Here is a 12531-nt window from a genome sequence, read left to right as displayed (position 1 = left end):
GGGGTAGTCAAACTGCGGCCCTCCAGATGTCCATGGACTACAATTCCCAGGAGCCCCTGCCAGCATTCGCTGGCAGGGGCTCCTGGGAATTGAAGTCCATGGACATCTGGAGGGCCGCAGTTTGACTACCCCTGTCTTACAGTGTGTGCTGCCCATAGGAATAACAGGTGAAATTCCATTAGCAATTTAGGGTACAGTATTTAGAATTTAAAAGTCTTAGGGTATCACGCTTTCCTTGCTCCTTGTAGCTCTTATTTCCCTGGCTGCGAGGGCATAAAGAGCTGATCCGCTGAACATGTATGGACCAGGGTCAGAGAATAAAAACCTCAGCTTCGTCTTCTCAGGCGTTGTGGGCACATGCAAAGCGGAGCTTCAAAACCTCCTCCTCTTCCTCTTCGGCTTTGCCCCCACAGCCCAAAGCGCGTTGGAGGTGACCAACGCTCTTAAAGAAAGGACAGGGCCTCTTCGATCTTCTGCCGGGCTTCCAACCTGACAGGCCTTTTCTAAAAGTCCAGTCCTCCCCGCGCTCCACCCACTCATCCGAATGAAATGGCTCGCAGGGGTCTTCTAGGGAGGACGAGGGCGCCTCCGTCAATCACGGCGGGCCAATTCCTGAATCGCCAGCCGGATTTCACAAAGGCCGGGGAGAAAATATCCTAGGTATGCCAGGGAGGGATGGGCGGCTTCATCCGCAGAGGAGCCAAGTTGGAGCCCCGCGGCACCTTGAAGACCAAGGAAGTTTAATTCCCTCGGATAAATCACTTGAATCAAATTACTCGCATCCATCAGGGGTGGTTCAAACGGTCAGTTTAAACTGAAGCCCCCCCGAAGAAGATTCTACAGTGCCCCGTTTTGCAAAGCGGCTTCTATGGCAGACCTAAATAATGAAAGGAAAGGGGGGGGATACTGCAAACACTCAAGAATGCAATATTATTTTTAAAAACACACAACCTGAAAATTGTTGTCGTTGTTAGTTGTGAAGTCGTGTCCGACCCATGGCGACCCCATGGACAATGAATGATCCTCCAGGCCCAGTGTGAAATTACTCTGCACTATGCATTATGAACCACGTGTTCAGCACAAACATTTGCAGAATTATTTTGCAGAGAATTGCTTTATAATTGGCTTGACATCAACTATCAATACAGACACAGATTAGCAGGGGGGCCCATGTGCCTGGGACCCCCGGGCAACTGCCCAGTGCGCCCATGCGCTAAAACAGCACTGACCCTGACCTGGATGACCCCGGCTAGCCCAATCTCATCACATCTTGGGAGAAGGAGAAGGAGAAGGAGAACTAGTCTTTATACACTGCTCAAAGGAGTCTCAAAGTGGCTGACAATCGCCTTCCCTTCCTCTCCCCACAACAGACACCTGTGAGGGAGGGGAGGCTGAGAGAGCCCTAATATGACTGAAGAAGAAGAAGAAGAGTTGGTTCTTATATGCCGCTTTTCTCTACCCGAAGGAGGCTCAAAGCGGCTGACCAATTCTCTTCCTTTCTCTACCACAGATACCCTGTGAGGGAGGTGGGGCTGAGAGAGCTCTGACAGGACTGCTCTGCGAGAACAGCCCTATCAGGGCTGTGACTTGTCCATAGTCCCCCAGCTGGCTGCATGTGAAGGAGCGAGAAATTAAACCCGGCTCCCCAGATTAGAGGCCACCTCTCTTAACCAGGACACCACGCGGTTTCTCTAAGCAGGGTCAGCCCTGGTTCATACTTGGATGGGAGACCACCAAGGGAGCCCAGGTTAGCTCCGAAAAGCAGACAAACGGCAAACCACCTCTGGACGTCTCTTGCCTTGAAATCCTTCTGGGTCCACCATAAATCGGATGTGAGTTGACAGAAGTCTCCACCTCCGTCACACTTAAGCGACGTGGCTGGTACAGAACTTCAGATTCCTGAGTCTGTGATGGATTTCCTTTTTTTTTCAGAAGTCGAAGAAGTGGGAAAGAATGCGAACGGGAGACGGTGGAGCAGAGGACTCTTCACCTGGGTGCCTTCGAGCTGACTCACACCCCGCCTTATCACAGGGGAGCCGGTACGAGATGGAACCCTGTTTAGACACAAGAATCTCGTCTGCGTCGGAGAAGAGCATAAATTACAGGGAGGCCCAGCGCACGGCACAGCAAGGGATGAAACACTGAAAGCTTCGGCGTTTGAACCTGGGAGGTCTCGAGAGCTCGGCCTCCCCCCCGGACTCCGCAGATGTTTTCAACTCTGTATCCTAAAAGATAGGCGGGGCAGGCCAGGAGAAGGTAGGGGGACCTTAGCTCGGGGAAGTGTCAGGGAAGTTTAATAAGAATGAGCTGTATAGAATACAGTTGCAGAGGGAGCTGGTGTTCTCCCAGAATGCCAAGTGGCCTCCAGGCTGCAGAGATTGGTTCTCTGAAGGGGGGAAATCACATCCACCCAGCTTCTTGTAGGAGCCGCCTGAAGATCGGCCACCCTTGTGTTTGACCTCCAGAGGGCCAAGATCGGTTCCCCTAGAGCAGGGGTAGTCAAACTGCGGCCCTCCAGATGTCCATGGACTACAATTTCCATGAGCCCCTGCCAGCATTTTCTGGCAGGGGCTTCTGGGAATTGTAGTCCATGGACATCTGGAGGGCCGCAGTTTGACTACCCCTGCCCTAGAGAAAATGGCTGCTTTTGGAGGATGGACTCTAGGGCAGAGGTAGTCAAACTGTGGCTCACCAGATGTCCAAGGACTACAATTCTCATATGAGACAGGATATTGGACTGGATGGGCCACTAGTTTGAACCAGCAAGGCTCTTCTTGTGTTCTTATGAAGGCCTCAGCCTCTCTGCCCTGTTATGAGGCTTCCAGAGGAACTGGTTGAGACATGATGGTCTGACCCACCAAGGCTCTCCTGATGTTCATATGAAGGCCACGGCCTCTCTGCCCTGTTGTTGCCCCTCCAGAGGAACTGGATGGCCACTAGGTGAGACAGAAGGCTGGATTAGATGGACTACTGGTCTGACCCAGCAGGGCTCTTCTGATGTTCTTAGTTAACCTGAAGGTTCAAAAATGTTACCTCCTGGTTCGGGTTCCAGAGGTTTACTGCTTCTGAATGCTAGTCTTGAAGGTGCTCCTGGACTCTTGCTCTAACAGGGTGACACGTCTTGATCATCTTCTACTGCAGACCAACCTATCCTCCCACCTGAAACTCTGAACCTGGAGGTTCCTTTTATTCACCATGGCTAGCCGTCATTGATTGGTCTCTCCTCCGAGAACCTGGTCCGCCTTCGTTTCAAAGCCATCTACAAGATCCTCACTGTCTTGGAAATACCTTCCGGAAATGGAGAGAACATTCCGGAAGGGACGTTGCTCCCGTCGTGCCGAAGACGCCCCTTCCACCTTCACGCCCTCGACCGTGTTGCCGATCCTGCGTTGAAGCGTCGCGCCGAGCCAAGCCGAAAACACGGGACTTAAAATAGCCCATGTTTTATTATCAGCATCAGAAAAGGAAACACCTTGTGTGCAAATGGGAGGTTTGAGGGAAGAGAGGGATGCGCACTGGGAGAGAGAGGTGGGGGGGGCCTGGGGTGTGGCGGACAGGACCGATTGCCGTTGTGCAGACAAGCAGAGGAGAAGTTCCGTGAATGGTCCATCCCCACTTGCATTCATCCCCAAGCCCTTGGGAGAGGGAGAAGGAAGCATCATTGCAACGCCCTGGGTCAACAGGAGGAACAAATAAACTTTGATGTGCTTTTATTTTGGTGCCCTTTGGGCTTGGAATGTTTAGTTGTTTGGGGGGGAAATGTGGACCGTTTTTTCCTGCACTTCCTAAAGTTTCCACGAAAAATTGCTTCCCCCCTCCCCCTTAGAAGAAGAGGGTTTTTGGTACTCCACTTTTCACAATGCAAGGGAATCTCAAAATGGCTTACAATTGTCTCCCCCCAAACTCACAAAAGACACCCTGCTGGTTAGGTGGGGCTGAGAGAGCTCTGAGCCAGGTTTGGTGCCTCACTCCTCCACATGCAGCCAGCTGGGTGACCTTGGGCTAGTCGCAGTCCTGTTAGGGCTGTTCTCACAGAGCCTGTCAGGGCTCTCTCAGCCCCACCTCCCTCCCAGGGTGTCTGGGGAGAGGAAGGGAAGGCGATTGTCAGCCGCTTCGAGGCTCCTTTGGGTAGTGATAAGGGGGGATATAAGAAAGCCAACTCTGCTTTTGCTTCTGGTACCACCCCTGCCTTTTTTCTCCCCGTTGCTTACAATGCCAAGAAATTGCTCGCCCAAAATCCTGCACTAGCAGAGAGGCAAACGGGGAATACAATAATTTGGCTTCTCCTGCCGTTTCCGCAAGGACAAGAGCTCTCGCTTGCGTCAGGGCCGACCCACCCGGGACACCGCTGTGAATATGGCGAGAGCATAACTCTGCACAAAGACATCGTGATGGGTGCCGGAGCCCTGTCGGGCGGCATTCATCTCTCAGCCACTGGTGAGATAATGAAACAAACAGCCAGGCGTGGAATTGACACAATCCAGATCTCTGCCTGACCTCACACAAACGCACACACATACACACACACAATGCTCCATTCCTGGCCTCCCCGGATTTCATAGAATCACAGAATCATAGAGTTGGAAGGGGCCACACAGGCCATCTAGTCCAACCCCCTGCTCAACGCAGGATTAGCCCAAAGCATCCTAAAGCATCCAAGAAAAGTGTGTCTCCAACCTTTGCTTGAAGACTGCCAGCGAGGGGGAGCTCACCACCTCCTTAGGCAGCCTATTCCACTCTGAACTACTCTGACTGTGAAAAACTTTTTCCTGATCTCTAGCCTATATCGTTGTACTTGAAGTTTAAACCCATTACTGCGCGTCCTTTCCTCTGCAGCCAGCAGAAACAGCATCCTGCCCTCCTCCAAGTGACAACCTTTCAAATACTTAAAGAGGGCTATCATGTCCCCTCTCAACCTCCTTTTCTCCAGGCTGAACATTCCCAAGTCCCTCAACCTATCTTCATAGAGCTTGGTCCCTTGGCCCCAGATCCTCTTCGTCGCTCTCCTCTGTACCCTTTCAATTTTATCGACGTCCTTCTTGAAGTGAGGCCTCCAGAACTGCACACAGTACTCCAGGTGTCGTCTGACCAGTGCCGTATACAATGGGACTATAACATCTTGTGATTTTGATGTGATGCCCCTGTTGATACAGCCCAAAATGGCATTTGCCTTTTTTACCGCTGCATCACACTGCCTGCTCATGTTTAGTTTACAATCCACAAGTACCCCAAGGTCTCATTCACACACAGTGTTACCTAGAAGCGTATCCCCCATCCAGTAGGCATGCTTTTCATTTTTCCGACCCAGATGCAGAACTTTACACTTATCTTTATTAAATTGCATATAAATAGCTTTTTGCTTCAGCTGCCATGTAGTTGTGAGTTCCTGCATTGTGCCGGGGGCTGGACTAGATGACCCTCCCTACTCTATTATTCCTCCCAACTCTATGAGTCATTTTATCTTTTAAGGAGCGTTCAGGCTTGACTTGATCTAGAACCCACTGATTGGTTTTTCTGGCGGATCGCGGGACCACATGTTTCAAAGGAATCTATTGCCTTCCTGTCCACTCTCTTCATTGTTCTCAGGGTTGCTGGATCCTGGTTGGCTTCCCACGTAGACTTCCGTCATGGGCTGTTTTCTCTCTTGTAGGAGAGACCAGGCGCGTGAGCTGCCACCGTCTTGGACAGGAAAAGAGTGCAGGACCCTTGTGGGAGCCAGGGGAAAAGAAGGCAATTGTAAGCTGCTTTGAGACTCCTTTGAGTAAGGGAACGCATAGGGTGCCCAGGACCCCAGCAGAGGAGGAGGGGGAACGGTTGCCAGCTTGCAAATGGGAAACTATTGGCAATTTGGGAGTGGACCCTGGGGAGGACAGAGGGGGTACAATTCTATCATCACCCCCTAAAATAGCCTTTCCCAATCTTTTTTAATGGTTGAGGAACCCCCAGAATATTCTTCAGGCTGCCCTAAAACCTCCATTTGCTCCAGGGGATCCGATCTCTGCAGTCTGGAGATGAGCTGTCATTCCAGGGGACCCCCAGGTCCCGGCTGGAGGGTGGCACCCTCCATTTTTACAGTTCTTTCCTCAAAGCCAGGTTGCTTGTGGGTGTCTTTTCGGAGAGGCTTTCAGCTCTCGCCAGGGCCTGACAAAACCTCTCCAGGGAGCAGCCCCCCCTTCCTCTTCTGTCAAGGATGTCCCCCCCCCCTTTGCGGGAATTCTTTCACCCAATGCCAGCTACTGTACACCGAGAGGATGGGGGGGCTGCAGAGCTGGGGGGGGGGGTAAGAGAGAGAGAGCAGGCCTGGGAATTCTTGGGATTTTTCAACCTTTGTCTCGGGGCAGTGAACCGGAGGAGGAGAGAAAGGGAGAGCGAGAAAGGCCCACTGCTGGAATCGGACATGACGGAAAGTTCTCACCTCTCTCCGGCTCTTTCTCTTCCCTTCCATCACTCCCTTCCACCAGCCAGGCTTCGGGCTTCTCCTGAGAGAACCACCAACCGTGCCTTTGAATGCACCATTCCCACTGCGGGTTTAAAAGACCGCATTGACAACATGGATATTGTGGCGCATTTGGAACATGGGCACAGTTTCTTGGATAGCTCGTCATTATGCATCGGCTTGCTCTGTGCCATCTGCCTTTGAGCTCGGTAAGAAAAGGGTGCTGCAGGTTGGGATATTCCTGGAGGTTCAGGGGGATGGGGCCTGGGATGGTTCTACACTGACATGTTTTTATTTTGTCGACAGTCTTTTTCACAGGAGACCAAGGTGGGTCATGAGACTAAAAACAGCGCAATAAATAATATACTATACAAATCCAATGGTAGAATACATCTAAATGCCATGGAGAGAGAATTCGATTCAAGAACTGTGACAGGCCCAAGGTCAACCAGTAGGCCTCATATGTCTCAAAGTCCTTACAATCGCCTTCCTTCCCTCTCCCCACAATAGACACTCTGTGAGGTAGGTGGGGCTGAGAGAGCTCTGAGAGAACTGTGACTGACTCAAGGTCCCCTTGAGTGTGCCTTAAAATCCTTACAATCACCTTCCCTTCCTTTCCTCACAATAGACACCCAGTGAGGTAGGTGGGGCTGAGAGAGCTCTGAGAGAACTGTGACTGACTCAAGGTCCCCCAGTAGGCTTTGTGTGCCTTAAAGTCCTTACAATCACCTTCCCTTCCTTTCCTCACAATAGACACCCAGTGAAGTAGGTGAGGCTGAGAGAGCTCTGAGAGAACTGTGACTGGCCGAGGGTCACCCAGCTGCTGCATGTGGAGGAGGAGTGGGGAATCAAACCCAGTTCTCCTGATTCGAGGCCGCCACTCTTAATCATGACACCAAGCTGGCTCCCAAAAGCACCAGGTACCTAAAAACACAGAGTACCTGGGACATGTCCCCTCTGAGGCCAAGAATCCAAGAGTACCATTATGATAAGTGAAACTGCACAGGCAAAGAAGGTAGACACCCCACCCCCTTCCCACTCTGGCTCCAGTCTAGATGTAGATCCAATCTGGATTGTGTTACTTTTTGGAAACCACTGGGACGGCGCATGCATGAATCTGTTTGCATTGGCATCCCCAGAAGCACATGTTCATTGACAGAGAATGTAGTGACGACATGTGGTCCTGGAGAGCTTTCAAAGGGGACCCCCTGCCTGACAAATCTGAATATGTTTCCTCTCTCCCCCCACCTTGGAAGGTTTTTTTTGCTCAATCCTTCAAGCATTATGAGCACAAACCGACGGGATTTGCTTCAAAAACCTCTCTTTGAAGGTGGGCAAGTTCTATTCTAGCCAAAGAGGTCGGTCTGACCCTTTGCATTTCCCAAGGCAGAGTCTTGATTCATCAGTTCATGTACCTTTTTATACTCCATCTTTCTTACTGAATCCTAGACTCATAGATTTGGAAGAGACCTCCAGGGTTATCTAGTCCAACCCCCTGCACAATGCAGGAAACTCACAATTTCCTGAGATGCAAGATAAGATTAAACGTTGTTAATTCAGTTCATTTATAATCTACTTTTCTTCACAGAAGGGATTGAAGATAGTTGACATCATTTCCCTGTCCTCCATTTTAAACGCACAACAATCCTGTGAGGTAGAACAGGCTGAGATAGGGTGATGGATTTAAGATTATCCAGCATGCTTCCATGACGTGAATGAGAACTTGAACCTGGATCTCCCAAAATACTCTAGCATTGGCTTATAACTACCTCTGCAAATTGCTAAAAGTGGTCCAGAACGGGTTAATTAGATGGACCACTGGTCTGATCCAGCAGGGCTTTTCTGATGTTCTTATAAAGGCCTGTTCTTGACCCTCCACAGGAACTGGTTGGCCTCTGTGTGAGATAGGAGGCTGGACTAGATGGACCCCTGGGTATAGTCTGCACTAAGCTTTTATTCCAATCCCAGGTCGATTCAGTTCCTGCCATCTCCACTGAATGTGATTTCCATTTTGATTTTGTCCAATTTAAATTTTCCCACTGCAACAAGCATGATTGATATGGAATGACCCGACCTTTATCCTGCAATATCCTAGAGTGGTTTTAACCCTCAATATTTGAAGAATCGGATTGAGAAAGCATGAGAAAGTACGCGGAGCTCTGCCTGCTTTGAATTTGTTGCTGACTCTGTGGTACAGAAGCCCTGATTGGCCAAGGCTGTCCAAGTGACAAACTTGCCTTAAAGGGGAAGCCCTAATTTCTCTCAGCAGAAGCTCCCAGAAGCCCTAACTTCTCTGTTGGTTTTTTTCTCACTCCTCTGCTGTCTCCAATCCTCTCCTCCCCCCCCTTCAAGAAAAAAAAGAACGAAGCTCCAGCTGTGCTTGGCTCCCCCCTCCCCTTCTGAACTCCCCTAACCATATGCAGAACACTTTTCTGTTTCAATGGGCGGGGGGGGGGGAGGAAGACCCAAGTTCAAATTGATCTGGATTCAGCAGGATCCACAATGGTATAAACAAAGTAAGTGCAGATTCAGCCCTGGTCTGATCCAGCAGGGCTCTTCAGATGTTCTTATAAAGGCCTCTTCTTGACCTTCCAGAGGAACTGGTTGGCCTGTGTGTGAGACAGGAGGCTGGACTAGGTGGACCTTCACTGGTCTGATCCAGCAGGACTCCCCTTACCTTCTTACATTCCAGTGAAGAAATCGGTTCAGTTATATATTAAATTAGCCCCCTCGGGGAATGCACCTTTTACATGGATAAACGGCAGGCTATTCATAGAGGGCTGAAGTTCTCAAGAATATTGTGACGCCTCCCAAAGTCTTGAAAGCATCATATCAATGAATATGTTGTGTCCCCCCTCCCCCTAGTTAATTGTGGTCCTCATTTAGTTGTCTTGGTTTTGTCCGCCTGCCAAGGGGAAAGGATTGCTCATAAACATCCTGACGCCCAAAGTATTTTTAAACAGGCGGTGATGAATTTAGAGTCCAAAGTCTACGTGTCACTCGCCCCGGTATTAATGGGAAACGCAAAGGCATCAGCGGGCAGAGCCGGGCTCTGCTTAATCCCATGAGCCAGAAGAGATAAGCACAAATTATAGCCTGCTTGCTTATGGCATGGCATCTTCAATGCCCGGTGACGTGGCCAACTTCGCTTTGGGGCCCATTCGAAAGCTGCCGTCAGGAGTCACAAAAGAGAGTGGATGACTGCAATTTTTTTCCATTGAAATTTGGCTCAGGAGACAAAGCAGCACTCCTGGGCTCTTGTGCTTTCCCCCTGCTACAGGCAGTTGCACAGGGCTACCCATCTAGGTCTGTCTCCATGGAAGGTGCCACATTTGGTTGTGCAGAAGGGAAATTCATCAGCCTTGTAATATAAGGACAGATCTACTCGCGTTCTGGCTCTATCTGAAGAGGGAGCAGCAACTCACCACCATAGTATCTGTAACAGTGCCCTGCTGTTAAATAACAGCCTAAGGGGTGGGTGGAGACTGGGCGTGGCCTGTCCAAGGCAGAGCCCAATCAGGATGCGCCCAATCAGAACTTTGGACCAATCAAAGTTCTGAGCCGGCTCCTGGCTACAGCGCAATTTTCAGTCCTTGGGGAGGCCGGGGGGGAGGCTCTCCTTTCTTTCTTTCTTTCTTTCTTTCTTTCTTTCTTTCTTTCTTTCTTTCTTTCTTTCTTTCTTTCTTTCTTTCTTTCTTTTTCAATTCATATAATTTTGTGTATTTGAGGTTCTTTGTGGTTCACACTTTATTCCTTCTGAATTTTGACCTGTTTTTTTTTTTTTTGTTACTCCTGGTTGAGGTCAAGCGGGCTTCCTTGGGGCCAGGGACCACCAGGAGGTTGGAGGTGGTAGAGCGCAAGGCTCTTTGAGGGGTGCAGGCGGAGAGGCGATCCTTCAGTTATAATGGATCCAGACCGTGTGTGGCCTTAAAAGTGATTAGGAACTTTCTGCCATTTTTTCAAATAATCTCCTCCTGTTTCCTGATTGGCTCAGCTGGAGACTTCCTGCTTTTTTGTGCACACAGGTTTGCCTCCAAAACAACAGTTAGTCAGTTAGTCAGTTAGGACTATCTCTCTCCTTGCTTCTTTACATACTTGCTTCTTTCCTCGGTACAGCTATTTATTCTTTAAGCAGACGGTGCTCGGCTCCTCCTTTGCATTTTGAAACTCTGCCAACACACAACAGTCGGGGGCTGCCTTAAACGTCATCGGTCGGGGGTCAAAATCAGAACGAAGCCCAGATGGGAAAAATTCTGGGAAAGGCGCAGCTCAAGGCAGCAAGCCTGCGGAGGGATGCATTCTCCCCATGTTCCTTTTTAAAGGCAACAATCAAGGGAAGTTGCTGGAAAACGCAATTGGAGCGGCTCCAGCATTTGTGCTGCCTGAGGTCACAGCAGGGTGGGGAAAGCACCTGCCGACAATGTGCTCCCCTCAAGGCTCGGCAGTGTGACGGAAATTCTCATTATGTCCCCGTATCCTGCCTGGCAACAACTTAAGGGCTGCTTTGGATCGGAGACTAGCAAGAAAACCTCCAGCGATCCACCTTCCTACCCAGCTTCTCTGACATTGAACATGTTTTTAGACATCCCAGGCATCTCAAAAAGAACTCTTTTGAGCATGCAGTTGCCAAGAGAACGGAGTTCGAGTCACAGGGGCACCTTTAAGACCAGCAAAGTTTAACTCTGGGTCGAAGCATTTGTATGCAGGTCCATTTCTTCAGATCGATTTCTTCAGCTCTGAACCAGTAGAACCATGTTTGACTCTAGCAGGACCTATCATAGAATCATAGAATCATAGAGTTGGAAGGGACCTCCTGAGTCATCTAGTCCAGCCCCCAGCACTGTGCAGGACACACAACTCTATCGCTCCTCCACTGTCACCTGCCACCCCCTTGAGCCCTCACAGAATCAGCCTCTCTGTCAGATGGCTCTCCAGCCTCTATTTAAAAATCTCCAAAGATGGAGAACCCATCACCTCCCGAGGAAGCCTGTTCCACTGAGAAACCACTCCGTCAGGAACTTCTGGATGTTTAAGCTGAATTTCTTTGGCATTAAATTAATGCCATTGGATCTGATCCATCCGCTCCAGGACAAGATAGAACAACTCTGCTCCATCCTCTACATGGCAGCCTTTTAAATACTTGAAGATGGTTATCAGATCCCCTCTCAGTCGTCTCCTCTCCAGGCTAAACAGACCAAGCTCCCCCAACCTTTCCTCATACGTCTTGGTTTCCAAACCTCTCACCATCTTTGTTGCCCTCCTCTGGACACGCTCTGGTTTGTCTACATCCTTCTTCAACTGCGGTGCCCAAAACTGGACTCCAAGTGAGGCCGAACCAGAGCAGAGTAAAGTGGTACCATCACCTCCCGCGATCTGGACATGATAATCGGTTTAATACAGCCCAAAATCCCATTTGCCTTTTTAGCCATTGAGTCACACTGCTGACTCATGTTCAATGTATTGTCTACTAAGACTCCTAGATCCTTTTCGCACATTCTACTGCCAAGACAAGTCTCCCCCCTCTTATATTGGTGTATTTGGTTTTTCCTACCTACATGCACAACTTTCCATTTGACCCTATTGAACATTTTATTTAGTTTATCCCACTTCTCGAGCCTCCATGTAGTAACAACCCTAAATATGATTTTAAAAAGGGCTTTGAGCCCTGCGATGCCCGGTTTGTAAAAGCTATAATGAAAAAATTCTCTTGCCTGATTTGAGCCAGTCCATTTGTGATTTGCTCGTGTCTCCTAGCCACCGACAACCCGAAATAAGAATAACCACAGTTGACCTGCTGTGGATCCACAATCATCTCAATGAATGCTTGGACAGAACGCCATTCCCTGGCTTTTTTGGGTACAGGACCCTTAAGGCTTAACAAGCAAAGGGAGAGGCCCACCTGTAATTGCAGTTTAGTTGTGTTGTTCGGGCAAAACGACAAAACCTCTTTGTGAGGCAGTGAGAGACCAGGCTACCCACAAAGAGGAGATCTCAAACTACTCAGGGAATTTACACAGGTATGCAGGAAAAAAATGCCACTTTGCGCAAAAAAAAACCCCCAGCCCATTTACATTCTAAAAACATGGCCTGATGAG

The 12531-nt window shown here is 49.6% G+C and overlaps 1 protein-coding gene across 1 annotated transcript in view; it reads left to right on the top strand.

Annotated features, from left to right (window-relative positions):
- The first annotated feature begins 295 nt into the window (after positions 1-295).
- The window catches only part of PODXL (podocalyxin like), an 81773-nt gene continuing 69537 nt past the window's right edge, over positions 296-12531 (top strand). Inside the window, exons 1-3 of the mRNA XM_077340801.1 lie at positions 296-423; positions 1933-2039; positions 4303-4437. Of these exons, the coding sequence (XP_077196916.1) occupies positions 296-423; positions 1933-2039; positions 4303-4437 (370 nt within the window). The remainder of the gene's footprint in view (positions 424-1932; positions 2040-4302; positions 4438-12531) is intronic.

This window comes from Paroedura picta, chromosome 5 (genome assembly GCF_049243985.1).
Source record: "Paroedura picta isolate Pp20150507F chromosome 5, Ppicta_v3.0, whole genome shotgun sequence".
NCBI lineage: Eukaryota > Metazoa > Chordata > Lepidosauria > Squamata > Gekkonidae > Paroedura > Paroedura picta.
The sequence above is the reverse complement of the archived record's forward strand: the minus strand, read 5'-3'. Positions and strand labels throughout refer to the sequence as shown.